This window comes from Glandiceps talaboti, chromosome 14 (genome assembly GCF_964340395.1).
Source record: "Glandiceps talaboti chromosome 14, keGlaTala1.1, whole genome shotgun sequence".
NCBI classification, from domain to species: Eukaryota; Metazoa; Hemichordata; class Enteropneusta; family Spengelidae; genus Glandiceps; species Glandiceps talaboti.
Window position 1 is genome coordinate 7452187 of NC_135562.1, and position 21110 is coordinate 7473296.

At 34.5% G+C, this 21110-nt stretch overlaps 1 protein-coding gene across 3 annotated transcripts in view; it reads left to right on the plus strand.

The window, feature by feature from the left end:
- The window catches only part of LOC144445460 (neurocalcin homolog), a 158496-nt gene that overhangs the window by 130630 nt on the left and 6756 nt on the right, over nucleotides 1-21110 (plus strand). For 2 of the 3 annotated variants that reach the window (XM_078135017.1, XM_078135018.1), the window contains 3 exons: nucleotides 876-1057; nucleotides 13704-13891; nucleotides 19371-19639. In XM_078135017.1, coding sequence (XP_077991143.1) covers nucleotides 13783-13891; nucleotides 19371-19639 — 378 coding nt within the window. In that variant the 5' untranslated portion in view covers nucleotides 876-1057; nucleotides 13704-13782. Of the gene's footprint in view, nucleotides 1-416; nucleotides 530-875; nucleotides 1058-13703; nucleotides 13892-19370; nucleotides 19640-21110 lie in introns of those variants that run through there. The other variant, XM_078135019.1, reaches the window with a different exon arrangement.

Sequence of the window (21110 nt, forward strand, 5' to 3'; positions counted from 1 at the left end):
CGGGAGGTCAGATGTCAGAATTTACCTACTTACCTACCTGTCTACCCCTATCAGAATGAATTAAGCCATCTATTTTTTTTTAAAGGGGCCAGCCCATTAATGGAACTCCAGCTCCCCCCATTTGTAGAGTTGGTGCATTAATATTGAGAATAATAAGCATTACAAAACTGCACATTTACCTCTGGGGGTAATTTAACCAACTGTAATAATCTACTCACCCCTATTCAAAGTGGATTGACCCTGTTAAAAAAAAACAACTGTCTATTTGACAACTCTCCATCCCCCCATTCAGAATGTAATGGTCCATAATAAAAAACAAAAGACTTCTCTATTAATGCAAATAGGGTGGACAAAAACAAAAGCAGGTAGAATTAGCATCAAACTGACCTTGTTCACAGTAATGATAGCTGCAATGACTTACAGTCTGTAGATATTACACTCCATGTAATAGTATCTAGGTGAATGATGTTGAACTGAATCTGGCAGCTAATTTCTCACGAGCTACACGTCCTCAGTTGGATATTTCCCTGTATGTTTTGACTGAGGTTTTTGTTCTACTAAAGTGTATATTATTACAGTACATATGTAGTCACATAATTGTGTCTCCATGTTGTCAAATGCGGAACATAAACAGTGTTTTGTACTACAGTGTTTTGGTGGGTTGTCCATGGATGTTTTTTTTTTCAACCCTTGCTTTTATCAAAGCTTTATGTATTTATTACTCTGTGAACACATGGCCACCTGTTAGTCACTACAAACAAAGTTCCTACCGTATCAAATTCCCAGCTGATGGCAAATGTGTTCTTGAGATCATCCAACTATTTACGTCACTGCTATAATTTCAACATTTGACCTGACGTTGTTATCTTTCACAGGGCTTGAAGTAGAGGTTGAACTGTAGTTGGAAGGCAAGGAAGACACCCTAGTCCTTGGCTGTACAGAACGGTGTTTTCCCGCAATTTTTTTACCTTATTTGGAATACCATCAACGATATTCTGGATATATCTTATTTTGGATTGTGTTTTCGAAAAGGAATAACTGCTGAATCAAGAAACAGGTAAGAGTTCTGTTCCTTTGAATTATTTTGTAAATTTTACAACAAAGTTCCGTCACAAAATATTTCTCATACATTTTTGTTTTATCTATATTTATTTCTGGCTAAATACCTGGAATTATCCAAAATTACATGCCAATATTATCATACTTTCAAATTATGACAAAAATTTGCAGTTTTTAACAGTTTTTTTGCTATCGATTTTTGTACCAAACAGGTCATAAGGAAACAAAAATCATATTTTAAAAAAAATTTGAAAATGAAATGAAAAATAAAATTAATGTAAATGAAAAAATGGCTCTCAAAAAATTAACATGTTACGAAAAATATGAATTTTTTCATGTTATCTTTTGAGTAACAAAGAATACAATATTTATGGCAATTTCCCCATCAATTTTTATATAATTTTTGACATTGAATAATAATGGGATACGTTATTTGCAAAGATGGCATCTAACTATAGGTTTGAAATAATACCATTGAAATGCCTTGATGCCTAGAAACCATTCACATGCAAATTAGATTATTTCTGTATCTGAGTGTTTGTGAACATGAACCTTGATATGAAAGTGTATGCAAAATAACCTGTATTATTGATATGAGCATAGTTTATACAATAGAAGTAACTGATATGAACCAGTGTGCCATCTGCATGCAAGTCAATTTGACGTGTCACTGACGCACACGATTTCTAGTGACGCACCAAATTTTGGTGTTACCGTATCTCTTACTATGTGGTGACTCACAAGAAATCCAAGTTTTTCTCATTTTCTCGCAACAACAAATTTTGGCATTTCATTAGAGTTTGGAGTAATTAAACTGACAGTATATTTACTCCAAGGTTAGAGGGAACACTGGTATGGACTGTACTTCAATGTAAGCATACTGCACCGCTATCTGCATAACATGTAACATACATCCGTAATGAGCACTCACTTGTTGATACAATTACATCCTGTTATTAATATTTCACACATACATGTATACCATGTCCCTTGTGTGTGAATATCAAATTAATCATGCGCAAGTTAATCTGTGGAATGACACCATTTGGTGTGTTGTCATGGCAACAAACTGAAAAATGACAGTTTTATTGATCACCATTGACAATGTGAGTACCATCTATAATAGCTCTACTTACAATTTGGAGTGATTTGGTCAAAATTCAATGGTTGTATAAAGATAATTTGAACTGTAAGTAAGGTGAATAATGTGGAAAATGAAAAGGCGGTGACAGCAGACTGGTTACGGACTTGTTACTGCCTGTCGCAGCTTTTGTATGTTTTAATCACATGATTGATTTCGTATATCACCATTTGCCCTTTTTTCTTGTATATATTATAATGTTATCCCATTTCAACTAACTATGATGTTATGATATGATGCCTATAGCTGTGTTTTGGAAACATGTGATATATGGTTGGAAATGACAATATTTATCATCGTCATTTTGTTACATACTTTACAATCATAGTAATTATCATAAATGTAGATTTATTACCATAGTTAACATCATAAACTTAAGCGTAATATAATTGTTATAATCAAGTCGGTATGTCAGAAATTTTGAAGAAAGGAAAATTTATATTGTAAAAACCTTCTACATTTAATTTATTAAATAGAAAATGAACAAAGAAGTTAAACTTTAAATCATTGTTACAACCAGAAATGTACATAAATGTACTGTCAGTTAGTCTAGGTCCTGACTGGCACCGTATTACATATTCAATGTACTCCATTTGCTATCCCCAGTCTAGTCTAGGTCCAAACGATCGCACAGGTTTTGTGCTACCTCCTACAGCGTTCATATAAACATGATGACGTCCTCGTGTCCCCATGTGATTTTAGTTTAAATAGACTGGGGGAGGAGTCATCCTACAAACTTGAGAAAGGTCGAAGACGTTTGATGACTACAGTATGTCAATTTGTGATGGATTACTTGACTTGCGCCATTCGTTCTTCACTCACCATGGGGTTCAAATACACTTGACACCTTTCATTGGGACCTCGACTAGACTGGAGTACACGAAGTACGTAATACGGTGCCAGTCAGGACCTAGACTAACTGCCAGACAGAAAACCTATTTCAGTAATTGTACACATCAGATGCTCTTCAGATAATAAACTAACTTGCTTTCATCAAAGGTAGACAACTAAATATTGAAAGAAATCTCAGACTTTGTAAATTTTGTTCACATGAATTAGTGGATGACGAATATCATTTTGTAATTATTTATGTTTTTACATCTGACGATAGATCATTCTATATTCCCCAACATTATACTTCAAATACTACATATCAAAACTTCATACTTTTAATGCAAACACAATATATCAAGTAATCATTGGACTTACAAAGTATATTTTCAGTAGTTTGGGGAAAAAAAGAGGACCCACGATGTCAAAAAATTCTTGTTACTGTTGTTGTTATTTTTTTCTCTTGACATGTTTGACCTTTGTTTTATAAGTCATGTACCCCAAAGGTCAGTGGCCTTGCTTGTACACAGAAATAAAATGATGATGATGGTGGTGATGATGATGATGATGATGATGAAGATGAAGTTAACATTAGTTGTAATAGATTTATTTATTGCAGAGGACATATGATTACCAAATATAATGTGAAAATATTTCTTTATGTTGTGCACTTTCATTCAGAAATATAGGCAAAAATATTTTTTTAAATACAGTCAGTATGCCAGGAATTTAAAAAAAAAAAAAAATATGGAAAATTTCAAAATAGTGTGCAGTGTTTTTGCTAAGGTGGAGGAATCTTGGTAACAGACATGGGGATAGGAGTAAAAGTTGCATAGTTAAAATGACCCCTGGTATCTGTACCTGTGGAATACTGTGTAAAGATCCAAGTATGGATTATCACATAATTATACAGGTACGTAATACACTGTTGAGGTAGCTGGGAGCAAGTTAGTAATAATGCGAATGTTGAACAGATTTTACCTCCTTTAAAACTGCCTTTAACAAAAATGCTGACTACAACATAGAGAACTAAAACAGGAATTTAAGAGTGTATACACTAGTAGTAGTAGTAGAGTTGTTGTTACCTTGTACACTCATAATATGGAAAAATAGAAGAAAAATTATGAAAAATTAAAAAATTCTGAAAATTGACCAAATTAACATTATTATATATACCATATTATTATATATACGCAGCACACCTACATGTACTTCCAAGTCACTGTGATTATGGAATTTAATAAAAAAACAAAGTTTAATAGTTGCAAATACAATGTATGCAAGCCTACTAATAATTTCCAATTATGTCAGGCAGTTTTTCCACAAATAAGACCAGTTGCGAAAATTGTCTGTTGCAACACACATTGCTATGCTATAGTGCACAAAGGACAGAGCATCACCAGAAGGGTGATGATATTTTATAATAACCATCAATGGGCAGTCTGTTTCAATTAATTAAAAAGTTATCACTTTGTTTCCCAAGATAAATTATGATACAGAAAAATTAGATTTCCATGGCAACTAATGATGCATAGTTATTGAATATTTACTGCTACTTTTCACAAGAAATCATCAGACCGTTGACTGTTTTGTTACAGAGTGATAAAATCTATCGGTGTTCTGCAGTCACTCGAGTTCCAAATACAAATTATGGTATATAACTTGGGGAAACTATCCAGTCTCACTTCACCAGATTTCCCCCATAATTATTACAGGGTTCCAAAACGTGAGCTAACATAGAATATATTTTTACTATTTTTGTAATGGTTTCAGATTAATAAAACTCTCTTTGTGGAAATTTCGTGCGAACATAAAATTTCACAAGCTGTGACTGAGGTCAAACAGTTCACAGTAGTGTGTGTACCAATCAGTAGTCTTAAATATTCCCAAAGGAAAATCTAGTCAAATGTTAATTTCTCTATGTCTTGATGCTATTTGTCAAGACAAAGCGATTGAGATGGCAAGGATTTCCCATAAACCCTTGCAGGAAATCCCCAAAATGGCCAAATACATGTAAGGCGCAGTATGGTAAAATGAGGTGTCGTTTCTTGCAAGGTTTCCCATAAACCCTTGCAGGAAATCCTCAAAATCCTTCAAACCTAAAGCAAAATGGAAACATTTATAATATTAACAAAGTGAGGAAAGCTGCAAGCCAGTGTTTCTACGGTACTTCCAGTCAGACATGTCCACAAAAGAAAGAATTACACTGAAATGTATTCACTGCAAGGTAGCTTTTACCATTCAAATGTTTGAAGTGAGAAATACATCTCCAACACGACCGAAGTCTTATCAGACACAATTGTCATCTGTACATGTGTTCTATTCATCAGATTGTACATCAAATAATGTCTGTCAGTGGGTCATCACTATTGATATCCCCGTCTTCACCTCAAATCCATTCACAAATGAATCGTATGATATTTCCCGCTTTCTGTTCCCTTTGTGTGATTCCATCTAGCCTCGAGATAAACACACACCAAACTGTTGAAGGTTTCCAAATAAAAGGTTTGAAAAACTAAGAATTGAGTTTGGAAATTAAGCTTAAGGTAACTGTGTCCAACTCAATATATATAGTTTTTGCCTTGTATTTAGGATTTTTTTAGCCATCCATCTTTGCTAGCTTTCTAATAGCATTCTTATAGCATACAGAGGTGAACAAATCATTTTGTGAACTGGTAGTCCCAAGTGCATTAAAAAATCCAGTGGTCCTGTTGAAAGAATTAGTGGTACAAGGTAAAATGTGTGTGGTCCGCCCAAAAAAATCGCTAGTCCTGGACCCAGGACCAGTGGATTTGTTCATCCCTGGCATGCATAATAGCGCAAATTATTTAAATGAGTTTAACTGTTGGAAAGTGAAGGGGATGAAACTGTAATAGGGTTCATTAGATAGCTTAGAAGTTTTAACTTTAAACTTGTGCTGGAAAGCCAATGGGAAGCTATAATTATGATAACTCTACATTATCAACAAATTTTAAGCAATGGTTATTTTCTCTTACAGAGCCATGACAATTCTATACCCTGTGTATGATTTATCTAGCTACTTGTATCATTTACAAAGTTCAAATCAATGACATCTTTACAGAGTTATTTCCTTATTCTTTGCCCCACTTGTGATTTCGTCTGAGACTAGCTTTTAGTATTGTTTCAGTATTAAAGTATTATTTAGAAAGTTACAAGTGATGACATGCTTTCCTCAAGTTGCCATGACAACTCTGTCCTGTGTGTGATTCTATCTAGTTACCTGTATGATTTAGATTTAGTTCGAGTCAATGACATCTCTTTCTTATAGAGTTATAACAACTCTCTGCCCTGTTTATGGTTTCATCTAGCTTGCAGACAACGTATCATTTACAAAGTTCAAAGTAATCATGAGAATTTTCTCAAATAAAGTCATGATAATTCTGTACTCAGTGTGTGATTCCATCTAGCTATTTGTAAAGTTCGAAGTAATATCTTTTTCTTGTACATTTTAGTTAATTTCTTTATCCTGTTTGTGCCCTCCTCTAACTTTAGACTGTGTATTGGTTAAAATCTCAAAGGGGTGACATCTTTTTCCCGTAGAGCCATGACGATTATATACCCTATGTGTGATTCCATCATCAATCTACTTATAGTATCATTTACAAAGTTCATAGTGGCAACACCTTTCTCCTTTCTCTTCAGAGCCTTGACAACGTAATTCAGAACCTGTTCAATAAATGAGAACATCTTTCCATAAATCAAATGCAGAGATAGTAAGGTGTCCAATTTATTAATGCAAAATGATTTATTTATCAAAATGAAACATTATTAGGCATGGACCATACCAGAATCTCAGACATTTGTCTGTTCCCTGTCACCACGGTTTCCGTTTCAGATTTATTTCCACTCCACATGTGACCACTGAGTTTAACTGGAATGTTTTTTTCATTATCTGCAGTATGTCAAAGATGAATTGATATTAGTGTGATGTATGTAAAAATAGACAAACTAACAGTGAACACATACAGAAAGTGAGAGACAGTCAAATGATCCAGGATCATACATGTATATGATTGATTTGAGCTCCTCATATGAGTGAGTAAGGTTAAGCTGGGCTGTGTCAGAATATATAGGTGGCCAATAGTAAAAAAAAAACATGTGACTTCAAACATATTAATCTTTACAGCCCGGATATGGGTTTTGCAGATGAGATTAAACAGCAGAAGCGCCTGGTTTTAGGAGGCACCCATAAGCTATTACTACTGAGGTCCACAAAACCAATATCCGTGACGTAAAGGTTTTATCGTATACCCCATGCAGTGGTATGGAAACATCGTTTGAATCACATAATCACATAAATTGGCAGTGAAATATTATTGTATTCTCGAAACTGTTTAAATAGTGGAGAAATTAACAAAACCAAATCACTGAGCGCACGGATATCAATAAGTACCTCACTTGCCCATATTTGGCCAAAGTGTGCTGGGCGTGTCGATACAGAAGATTATTGCCTGGGTTCAATAAGTTGCTTGAGTTTGTATCTATTGAATTGCAGTGGAAGTGATACAGGGTGTACAATAAGAATCATCATGTTATTAATCGGGAAGTTAAGGAAGAGATATTGTTGTGCCGTTACAGGTCCATGCCAGGTGTAAAAATGTTAGGTTCTCAGAGAGAGTGTAAGCTGACATGTGGCAGAATGTGGCCAACAATGAAAGATACATGTAGCTGATTTTAGGCATATGATTGTCTATGTTATGTCATTAATGGATTAATCTTCTCAAGGAGTTAAGAAAGACATATGAAGAACAATTGTGCCATTACAGGTCCATGCTAGGTATAAATAAATGTTTCTTGGGTCCCTTAGATATAAAATGTCCTTTTTATCAAAAATATATCTCCAAATTTATGTTTACAAGCATGGCTAAATTGAGTGACTCGTATATGTCATTGCAAGAGTTACCAAAATAGTAGCATATGGTACGAGTAGAGTAGTGTTAGGTATTACATATCACTGTAATCCATTCTGTCACTGGATATGGCAATACATGTACTATTAAGCAGCTTACATATAAATTTACAACTACAGTGGAAACATTACTACTGCTAGACAACCCTGTTATGCACTGGTACTGTTGTCAGTTTTTGCTTTTGAAGTTATTTCACACATCTACCAAGACTGCACAGTACCCAGAACTTTTCTGACTGTCACAGTGTGTTTGTCAAGTGATACATGTATGTACATGTAGCCTGGAATCCATGCAGATAGGGATTTTTTAATTTTTGGGGAAAATCAAAATTTAAAATCCCCATGCGCAATGGGTTCCAGGCTAGTCAAGTGAGGGTTATACATGTACAAATGTATATAAAATCTACTCATTGGAGTTCATAGACTGCTATATGTACATGTAATATAAGTACAAACAATAACAGATATTTCAGTCATTGAAGCGTACTTTACATATTTTACCAGCAGTGGGGTTGTTGATGGCTGAGCAGTTAGCTTGTATACCTCATTATCTGTGCAGAGTGGATTCAAACCCACCAAGTGCCAGCCGGATTTGAGTAAAAATTAAGTTTGACCTTACCAAACAATTAAGGTTTTCTCCGGGTACTCCGGTTTCCTACTGCTTTTAAACACTGGGGCGCTGTTCAGTGGCAACTATTCAACAAATTTCCAAATTTATTTGGACAAATAAAGATCATTACTATTGAATCCCCTACCAGTTATTGAGTTCATGTATGTCTGCTCTACTATTAAAATGGTATTTTTATCAAACTTAACATATTTTATATCTTCTAAAGTCAGTTGATGTTTTTTTTAAAGGGCCGGAACATTGGCATAATCTTTCTGAATTACCCAGGTAATTCAATTATTGTACATGAATAGTATGGTGGGAGTACAAGGTCATTATTACATTGTAATTCATGCAGGTTTCACCAGATTTCCTCCAGCTGTTACGAGAGTTTCTATTATTAAAACGCTAGCTAAATCATTGTGAGTAAAAATCAACAACTGAATATGTAAACACCCTTCTCTGTAAAGACATTTAATAGTGCCTCTGAAATACAGCATTCAACTTAGAATACACCAAGAAAATCAATAAAAATCTGTGCACTTCTCTTTTACACTGCAGTAAATGATTAAATGTTGATGGTAACTTATAGAGTAATAAAATTTATCGTTCCATAATAACCTTTAAATGGACATAATTATTTATTGAAGTTATTTGTATAAAAAACTACTCTTGACAGAATGTTCAACTTAATTATCTTGCAATTATATTTACTGTAGAAAACTTGTTTTATGTCGATCTCTGTACCATTCATATTATTATGACTAGAAATAAATATCGGTTTTATGAACCAAGTGGCATAAGATCAAAAAGTTAATTTGATTTTTTATTATAGACCACACAGACATCGTAGTTATGCTGGACATGTTCTCTAAAACATCCCATGAATGAGACATATTAAGAAAACTCTAGTCTGACTCTGCTTTCAAACAGTTTGAGTATATGACCCCCTAGCTGCTAATTATAGTACAGGTTATATTGCCATTTAATTGTCAACCTAAGGAGTATTAGCTATGTCAAGGAAATATTCCATTGATCTCATGTCATGAAAAAGTACTGTAATTTACCCACAACTCCCCTTGATTTGAACTGTTGAGGGTTGTGTTTCTAATAACTTTTTCTGCTCTACATATTAACAATAATGTAAACCATCTAAAAACTTATTTAGTTTTATCTATGATAAGTACGGTTAGATATTAGGTCTAAAGTTGCAAAATTATCATTAAAAGGCTATAGCAGTCCCAGTTCGCAGGTACTACAAATGCAATGATTTTGGTAAATGACAAACTGAGGTAGCCCTTCTCTATAAAAAGTTAACATGTAAATTTCCTTTGTCATTTCCATTGACAAAAATCAATATCTTTTGTATTTGGCTAACAGGTGCTTCGTGTCTCCTTGTCTTACTTCAAATTATTCTTAGTGATTTGTTACACAATTGTTTGAACTTTTTACAAAATTCCTATCTCCTCTCTCAGTAATGCATGATTTTCAAAATCATTTAAAATGGGATATGAGAAGAATAGTATGCTTAAAAGTACGATTTCATACTTTACACAAATAGTCTACAGTTTTCTGTACACATGGGAGATAAACCTGGCTTTACTGAAGAACCTCAGAGGATACAAACCAGAATGAATCATGGGATATCTCTAGTACTGTGTGTCATGAAAAAGGTCAAAACTTTTATCTGAAAAAGGTAGTCTTTACACTTTGTGTAACAAATATTTATACTGTTTTTTGTCAAGATATGGTGTGCACTGTCGTATCAAAAAATTGACAAGACAACCGGAAATAGTAGGTTTTGAAATGTAGGTTTCTGGATATTGTCTATGGAACAGATTGTCAAAGTCTGATTTTGTCACTAAATCTTCACTGTATATTTTTTCCTATGATGGTCATGACAGCTTTATTAGGCCACACAAGAATGTAAGAGAAAATTACCAAGCCTAGGGGATCATATCTAGACCACCTGAATATAGGAGAAAATTGCTTAGCCTAGGGGGTCTGATACCTTGATTGTCAACATAAGCTTTATGGCATATATCTATCAGATCCCTTCAAATAGGGAAGTTTATTCCATGATAGAGGAAACATTACTTACATCACATTAGGGAATCAAGTAACTTGATTTGAAAGGGAAAATGAGATATGCAATATATCAGTCCATATGATAAATGTGTATAGTGATAGGAGGGGAATGTTTTTCAAGTTTGAACCAGTTGTTTTTTTTTTTGTGTGTGTGTGTGTGTGTATATGTATTTTGGGGGGTTCCTGATTTTGTACTGTATATATTTGTTTTTCACTGTCATTATATGAGTTTGTAACTGAAATAAAGGTATCAATAAAAAATAGAAGAAATTACTTAACATATAGGAGATCAAACTTTTGATTGGAGGTAAAAATAACTTAAAATAGGAGATCTGTTCTTGACATGCTAAAAGTAATGGGAAGAACATTTCATGTTTAATACTTTTGAAACTATTAAAAGAAGGAATTATTATATTATATTGAAACATATGTTGATTGTCTAATGGCAACAAGATCGGTATGTGTTCTAAATTTATACAGAATTCACTCAAAAATACTTTTGTGAAATTTCTGTAATAGAATGACAATGTAAAATGTAATTGGTCAATTTATTCGTTAAATTTACCATATGGTTAGATATATCATTCAGTGCCTAAAATAGAAATCAATAGACCGAGTCATGTGTTCTGAATAGAATATTATATAATATAATATAACCAAACTCCCATGATGCATGAATGCAAGAATACAAGTGTAGCATACTCAGGACATTTGCACGAGTGCTTGCAGTATTTTCTGCTGTCATGCTTTCATGAGTGTAGGGACTGGAAGTGCAGCTGAAACACGTGTTGTGAGTCATAGGATTCTGTTATTGTCTATGTTTGTCTGAAACAGTAACTTTCTGTAAAAATCTCCATGTGCAATAACCCGATTTCATGTGCAAGGAACGATTGTGCACTTATTTGCATATCATTTGCATGTAGGTATAGTGTTTTCGATATTGCGCTGCAGTGCAAAAATACCATATGCATCCACACCAGTGTAAGTAATCTCTTGAACATACATGTAAGTAATATAATATCTAGTACATTCTGGTACATAGTAATAAATCAGCTAACTATTTTGAATTTATTCCAAATAATGAAATTGTAGTCTTTATCTTGGTTGCCTGCTTTTCTCATCAAAGTATTACATATCGTCGTTGGCAACACTCTGTCATTCTGTTTTCTGACAACATAAATAAACTATTCATTCATTCATTTTAAAAATAAACATAGCATTTGATTCATTGCAGTTGAAAGTAAAATTATTAGAAGCGTGGATTTCCTATCAGCAAAACAAGTTGCCAATAGAATTACCTTATTCCTAAAAATAGAAATTGGTCTAAAAATAAACAATTCACAGTTGAAGTTTTTGAAAACTTAAGTGAAAATGAAATATTTAGCTGCCAGGATTTATTATCAGCAAAACAAGTTGCTAATATCATTGTTTTATTCCTAAAACTAGAAATCGGTCTAAAAAAAACATTTCACAGCTGAATTTTTTGAAAATTTCAACAGAATAAATTGCCAACACTGTTCTAAAGATAACATTTTTCTTAGTCTTCTAAAAAATAATCAAATCACATAAATTTTGAATTTTTGAAAAAAAACATAACATATAACTTATATAGCTGCCTAGATTTCTTTAATAAGTTGCTGATACTTTTTTTGACAACTGTAAATGACATATGTTTTTAACTGCCTTGATTTCTTATTAATAGAATTAGTCACCAACGCTTGTACACAAAAAATGATTATATTTTCTAAAAAAATAAATAAACACATTTGAATTTTTTTGAAAACTATGTGACAACGAAATGTTCAGCTGCCAAATCTTATCAAAAGAACTTCTGTTAAATCATATGTTAATTTTTTGAAACATATTGAAAAATATCATGCTTTTTCTTGGTGTTAACATTGTATATTGGCAAAACAAGTTAGCAGGATCGTTATCCTATTCAAATGGTAAAATATATTTGGATTCTAAAATGAAAAATTCATATTTCAATTTCAGGGACAATAAAGTGACTTCATATTAACAGAACAGAGAATTGAGATATAGATTTTGGATATAATTTTGCTTTGTTATCAATATTTCCTCTCAGTATGATTATATTTTCACCGTTATCGACGTGTCAGTTTAACTCGTAAATATAATGTCAATGTACATATAGCCTTTCCGTCAATGTCATCGTGGCCTAAATGATATTTATAGGGTAGATGGTTTTGAAAGGTTACTAGGCAAGTCGGGCACAAACTCCAGAAAACTGTATTGGATTTGTAGGTGTCTGGAAAAACTTTCATTCTCTACTGCTGGCTTTTACTAGCTTGACACACTATTAACACTACTCTACCGTGACGAAGACCTCCTGTGTGAGGTTGAAATGTTTGTAATAAAGTTTTATGTAGACAAAAGGACTTGTCATTTCTTTTACCAAACCCCAATTTTACAGTTACACTTCCTCAAGTTCATGTCTCCAAGTTGGCTCACCGTTATAGTTGGACTGAGTGTAGCTTCTGCGACAAACTCAAAAAATTGCGTCAAATGTGTAGAAAGCTAGAGAAAATATGTGCTAAAAATTCACATAAGCTGTCATGATTTTGAAGGAGATATTTGAATTCCATGGTTGACACCATGATTTCCATTGTATGCACTTAACATGTGTATTATTGTAGGTGCATGTAAGGATAAGTTGATCTCCATTATATTTTGACCCTCTAGCAAGAGGTAAAGTGTTATTTTCAGTAAAATTATCAATATACACTCTGGTGGTATCTATATCCATATTAAAAAAGTCAAGATATGTGTATGTATGTGTATACACTTGCTTGTATGTGCATGCGTGCGTGCATGTATGTGTGTATGTATGTATGTAAACTATGTATGTATGTATGTAAACTGTATGTATGTTTGTATGTGTGTGTGTCTGTTTCTCTGCATGTGTCCATGTGCACCTACATTTGTGAATGTATGTATGTGTGCAGATAAACACACATTAATCCCTAACATAAAATCAACAAAACATTATTCATAGTGATATGATTTTCTTTGTTTTCCTCTGTCAGGTCAGCGTTCAGTCTGAGTGGTCTTTGTAAGAAAGTGCACTTCCAGGTGGTAGTTGTTGTTATTTACATTTGATACACAATGGGTAAACAGAATAGTAAACTCAGACCAGAGCAGCTGGATGATCTTCGACAAAACACAGAATTTAATGACCATGAATTACAAGAATGGTACAAGGGATTCCTAAAAGGTAAGATATAAACTTAATCAGTATTATGACACAACCCCATGATACCTGACTGCGTGAAGGTGACACAACCCCATGATGCCTGACTGCGTGAAGTGTGGCACACGCGGGATATTTGCACGAGTCCTTTGCTGAGTTCTCTGTGGCAGTATTTTCAGAAGTGCAGCAAGTGAATTAAAGTGCAGCACAAAACTCACATTGGCATTTGTGCAGAATGGGATTCTGTAATCTTCTGTTTGTCCAAAATAGCAAATTTTTGTCAAAATCATACTGTGTGATTACACACTTTCTTGTGCTAAGAACGATCGCTACATCATTTGCATATGATTTGCATACAGATGTGAAAAATGTGCGGGCCATGGACACTTGGCTAGTTCTCCCGAACTATTTCCATGGTTCACATCAGGTAACAATTGTACGGGCAATGGACAAGACTAGTTCCACTGAACTATTTCCATGGTTCACATCAGATAACAATTGTAAGGGCAATGGACAAGACTAGTTCCACTGAACTATTTCCATGGTTCACATCAGATAACAATTGTATGGGCCATGGTTACTTGGCTAGTTCTGCTGAACTATTTCCATGGTTCACATCAAGTAACAATTGCGTTGTTTCTTTTGTATTCATTTTGTATATTTGTATCATATACATGTCCTTTGAAAATGTAGCTTATGTTGTGATATCTGGTCAGGTGAATTTCATTCATTCATTCATCCATTCATTCATTCATTCATTTATTCATTCATTCATTCATTCATTTAAATAATAATTTAGGCCAAGGATACTTGGAGATGTACCCAAGTAGTCTTTTGGCACTTAACTCTTTATAATGATGAGGGTTTTACACCCTCCTTTTCCTCCGACCCTTTCTTAACCCACCTCAAGCATTCAGATGTCAAATTTGAGAGATTTGAAGAATTCTTATTACTATAGCAACGAGTCTCAAGGGTCTAACCTTTCTTAATTCAAATGGATTTTTCATGTGTTATGAGCCTCACCTCAAAATCCAATATCTTTACTGTAATTCCCACGATGAATCTCAATCAGAGGTCAACTATAATTTACAACTTACAATCGAAATATATTACTTCAAAAATAGTAAAGTTTATGGATTCTGGGTGATAGTTTATGAGGATTGTTTACATGTAGACGTCCTACTTCAGATGCTCCTATAAATTCCAACCTCAGGTAAAACATGTTATAGGAAAAAGGACAATGATCATATACAAGATAGTTTCAGGAGACTTCTTATAGGTGTGCACTAAGTCAGAAGATTTTCAGGAAGATTTAAAGACACCACCTCCATCCTATCCCATAGTTGTCTGAAGTCAAAACAGTTCCAGGAGTCTGGTTTAAGCAGAATCCCTTAGGTGTCCAAATGTAGAACACTGTTTCAAGATGTTTGCATTGCCGTTGGACTCTTCACAGGTGTATTATTAGTCAGGATGGTTTCTAGAGGGTTTATAGAGACCTCCCATATTATGTCTTAAGTCAGGATGGTCTTGGAGAGCTCTTGCAGGGCTGGTGTTCTGTCAAGTTTATTTCAGAAGATTGACTATAGGTGTCCAAAGTCAGGATGTTTTTAGGAAACCTCCTGTAGGTGTCCTAAGTCAGCATGGCTTCAGGAGATCTCCAGTAGGTGTCCTAGTCAGGATTGTTTTGGAGACCTCCTGTAGTTGTCCTAAATCAGGAAGGATTTGGAGACCTTCTGTTGGTCATGTCCATCGTGTATTTCAGGAGATCTCTCATACATATACATGTAGGTGTCCAAATTTAGAATACATCTGTTTCAGGAGGCCTAGGACTCTGGAGGTGTGACAAGTCACACTGTGACAATTTCATTAAGGTTTCAGTACAGGCTTCTCCAACCAACCATATACCAACCATATACAATTTACAATAACCTGATCCAAGTCATTAGGCGATCTATACTGTTAGTGAATATGAATTTAATGCATTGTAAACTCACACAGCTATTTTTACAAAAGTTAACATTTCACGTTTTAAACTTCAAAATATACATTCCAATGCCATAGAGATGTATATGATTGAAACCACGATGGTAGACTTACCCTGAAATCACACTTCATTTGCTGTTATCCAGCACTCAGATTTAAGTGGATGGAATGTTTATGATATCTGGGCAGGATTTGACATCATCATTTCCTGATACATCTGTCTAAATTTGATCATAGACTCTCTCCACTATGATTTGTTAGACATTTAAAGCTAACTATAGCTGTGACTGGGACGTTATTTGAAACTGATTTGAAACTTACTCATAATATCGTACACCCTGTACAATATCGAATCACCTGTGGGTAAACATATCTGTGTAGCTGTATACACAATATTGTACATTAATTCCCATTAAATTGGATTTTGTTAAATTTTGGGTCTATACCCAAAATCGGTGCCCCTAAAGTGATCACTATTTCAATCTCTTACTGTACTACTTATGACTAAAATCAACCTCTAATTAACATATGCAATATATCTATCTATAGAAAAAAGAAATATTCTAGTTAGTTACAGTGAGTGGCTTGGAATATCTGCAAATTCTAGCCTCGATCACCACAGCCATTTGTTCCTGAATGGCTAAAGTACTTGGGCAAGCTTTGAATCACAATTCTGCTCCAGTCAACCCAGCTATAAAATTGGGTACCTGGTAAGACTGAGGTTGCAATGTGAATGGTTTAAATTATCCCATGCGCTTATAGAGGCTGCAATGGATTGTTGGCTCCTTAGGGAGTAGAGCAGGCCGTTTTTGCAGTTTATAGATCCATGCCAGGGGTAATAATTGTAAAGCGCTTTGAGCACAGAGTGGGAAAGCGCTATATAAGAAATTTACATTATTATTACTGTGACTTAAGGGACCTTATCACTACGAGTCAAAGAGGAGTGATAAATTTTACAACAGTCATCTGGGATGTGGCAAATTTCAAAAGTAGCAGGTTGAATTGAAAAAGTAGAAAGTCATACCTATGAGGGAGACCCAATCATGAGTCTGCTAAACAATGAATTTCTAGGCATTGAAACAAAAACGTTTGAAATACAAATTCCCGACAAGTAATCGACAAGAAATTGCAAAGTAGCTGATTGTTTTTGCTGGCTACCACTTAATTGCCCTTATCTACTTCCCTGCATTATATGAAAAGTCATATTTGACCATGTCTTTCCACCGTGGTAAATCTTTAGCAGAGGATGTGGTGAGTACGAGACAAAGTTTCACCTTTGACTTAATTTACCCCTGGTGATCTCTCCCCTGGGGCTGTAGACAGTCAAAAGTGGTACTGAGTCTTGTACTACCCCTGGACAGAGATGGTGGTTAGGTGGTTCATAGGTAGGGTAAAGGTGGGTAAATTGGACTTTTTGTGTAGTGTAGTGCTGGCCATGTGTCATGCATGCTATCATAGACCTTGGTGGAGGGTCTATGATGCTATGCACATTGACAAATCATTTTCACATAACAACATTTCACCAAGTATATTGTACATGTATAAGTACAGTGTCCTTCCGTTTCAACAAGTGCATAGCATGACATGTGGACATTACATGTACATATATATGACTGTCAAACGTGCATATTTCCAACAAGTATGTATCAAACATGAACATACATCTATACATGTGTGTATAATCATAGACCCTCCACGAGGGGATATCGTGTAATGTAGTTTTGGAAGATCACCCTATAAGTGCTAATATTCCAAAAACACTAAGTGGAAACGTATGGGCTTATCTTTCATTCATAGCTCAGCAGGACGTAATAAACTGTGGAACGGGCAGTCATTCATCCAAAGTAAATATCTCAAACTGTCTATATGCAAACCTGTGCATGCATTCTGTCATTTATTCATCATTTAGAAGACATCATTCCATACAACATGTCCGGGTCTATTGTCATGGGAGAGCTGCTGTCTTGTAAGAGTTGAATTTCAATTAATCCAGGGTCAAAACTATGAATAACTGGATGACAGAAACAGTCAAGTGTACCTTGTACTGAAAAACCATTTATAACTCTATTACTTTATACATATGCTGACCTTTATCTTTATTTATGTGTCTTGCTGTTGTCAATTTTAGTGAAAACATCCAGAAAAATAATGTTGAAAATTGCTTGCATTCCCAAGTGTGATAACAAAAATTGTGACTATGTTTATATACCTGTGTCTCTGTGTGTTGTCTTCAAAGTTAATTTTGGTGTGTGCCCTCAGGAAAGGAAACCACAAATCAGTTTGAAATTCATTCCCTCATGTTGTCAAGAATATTATGACAATGCTTAGACATGTTTTGTGAATTCCATTACTTGTATCACATGTGATTGGTAGGAGGAAAGGTGTACCTTTGGGGACTGACTTTGTTATGATGTAGTAGTTTTGTTATTGGAAGGTAGTGATTTAGAATCAACCAGAGTGGTGTACATAGCGCAGGTATTTTGCCAACTTAGGTCTCACCAAAGTTATGATATAGTGTGTGGAAATCTGCAAGTTTTACCATATTTGTCCCAATCTGTCACCAGTGTTTCCCCTCCTAACTTATGTTGTACCAACATGATAACATAACCGCCAGTTCAGAGAGAGAGAGAGAGAGAGAGAGAGAGAGAGAGAGAGAGAGAGAGAGACAGACAGACAGACAGACAGACAGACAGACAGACAGATCAACACTGAATAATTAAATCAATGCGTAATCAAGGCCAGTAGTAGACAGATCGAAATGTCACATTCATTTCCAATTTACCATCCAAAGTATAACTACATTTATATTGTACTGTCCTATTAATTCTTAGAAATATGGACAATATATTCTCCATATGTTGTACCAAGATTTGCCAATTCCACATAAGTTGCTGATAATTGAATTTTACTTTAACGTTGAAAGATTTGTCAAAAGTGCAAAGAAATTCAGATATCAAGTAAAAGCTTAAAAATCTTGAATACGTGGCACTTGGTATATGACTGATGAATTATATAACACTGAATTTTACAAAAATAGTACATAGATCATTATGCAGGTATATTAAGGCACTTTAGATATACAGTATTGAATCCAATAGATATAAGATGATTACTAATGTTGTAATTATTGGAGGAGGGGTATTTCTTTAAGAGTCCCCGTCACAATATTTTACCAGTGGTGTAAGAGGTTACGATATGTTCACGTATTCGTGTTGTTTATTTATTTGTTTGTTTGTTTGTTTGTTTGTTTAAAGAGCTTGGTCACCAGATGGCTCTGTCACTCAGAAAGGTCTTGCCACAAGGGGGCAGTATTGATTGTAATGTTTTCAGATTCTAGAGGGCACTGTCATTGTTATGGGGCTTTGGTCACTATGGATACTATGAATTGAAGACTCAGCAATGACAATATGCCACTGGCGTCAAATGTCTGTTCAATAGATGAAGATTGATTGCCATAACAGCATTCATTATCTCATCCATCAAGTAATAATTGTCTTTTCGTAATTTGCATTTTTTCCAGATTGTCCTAGTGGTCACCTAACAGTTGATGAGTTCAAAAAGATCTATGGCAATTTCTTTCCATATGGGGATGCATCAAAATTTGCAGAACATGTGTTTCGTACGTTTGACCAGAATGGAGATGGAACGATTGATTTCCGGGAATTCATCTGCGCATTGAGTGTAACATCACGCGGAAAGCTGGAAGACAAGCTAAAATGGGCATTCAGTATGTATGACTTGGATGGTAATGGCTACATCTCAAGGCAAGAAATGCTTGAAATAGTAACAGTAAGTATATTGTATTGTCAAGACTTTCTGACCAAACCTAGTGATCTATAAGGCCAAAAAATATATATCAGGTTCTGGTCAGGGTAAACTTTCTAAAGTGGTGCGATGATGCGAATTCTTTTTTTTTTCTATTTTTTTTTTTTTTTTTGCAAATTAGTAAATACATATTTTTTTGACACTTTACATACTCTGTTCTATCATATTTATCTCTTGAAAAACTTTTTTTTCTTCGAAGCAGTTTAGGCTTTGTATTTAAGCAGTCTTGGCATGTAGGGTAGATTTCAGCTGCTTGTTCTCCTGATATCAGGAATAAATAAGGAACAGGAAAACAAAAATTATCAGGGAAAAAAGGATCGACACAGGGGTATTCGGGGCACGCGCGCGCTGACCAGAACCAGATATATTTTTTTTTTGGCCTAATCATGCACTTCATAAAATAGCTCATTAAAGTGGTATATACTGTATGTATAAACTTTTTACACAAATGAAAATAATTATCATAAAACCTAAATAAACTATTCATGTATAGACAACATAACTAAAACAGTTGCAGACAGCAAAGATATCTTATTTCAGCATAAGATAAACTTGATGTTTCTCTAATTGTAGGTGATGTAAAAATCATAAAATGACCCTCGACAACCCATAGTTTATGAAAATGTCTCTATTTCCTGGAGTAGTGTTCCCCTTTAACATGATGAAACCACTATTGTAAATGTGCTATCCTGAATAAGGTAAAATTTAGGTTAAACACCCTGTAGATAAAAGGAAAATTGCAATCCAAACTGCTGCATTTTTAATCATTGTAGTATCCAAAAACCCATGAGATGCCATCGGTGCAGTCTCTACGGTGCTAACAACTACAAATGCATTACTAATGTATTAGCCTTCTCAGTTTTGAGAGAGAATTGTAGGGAGAACACAGCACTGTGTAATTATTACCATTCAACTTTCAAGGGAGCATTAGATAATCTTTGATGCCACAAGTTGATAGGGCTAAGCCTTTTGGACTTATATGATGACAGCCGAAAAGTCCTTCTGATCCAACATGCCATCCCTCAATGACTGTTTAATATTAAAGCACAAAATGTCTCAGAAACAAACTAAACATTTTTGCTGTTACTTTGTTCAAGGAAACTCCAACCTATTCTCAGTTAAAATCAAGAAAAAATCAAGGGTCATCTAACAATTCTTTGAAATAGAGGTCAAATTGTTATCAAAATTCAGTCATTTTAGAATCCAATATCTCCACCAAATCCAATATGGCCCCCAAATCCAATATGGCCGCCAAATACTGTGTTAACTCTATCGGAAAATACAAGATTGTTGATGTTCCTTGAAAACAAGATGGTAAACCCCAAATTTTGTTTTTATTGTTTCAAGAAGGCCAGAAGCAAGTTTTCCTGTGGGTAAAATTTGGAAAGATTTTGAGAAGTTTGAGTTTCCAGGAAATGTGTCCCTGATGCACATT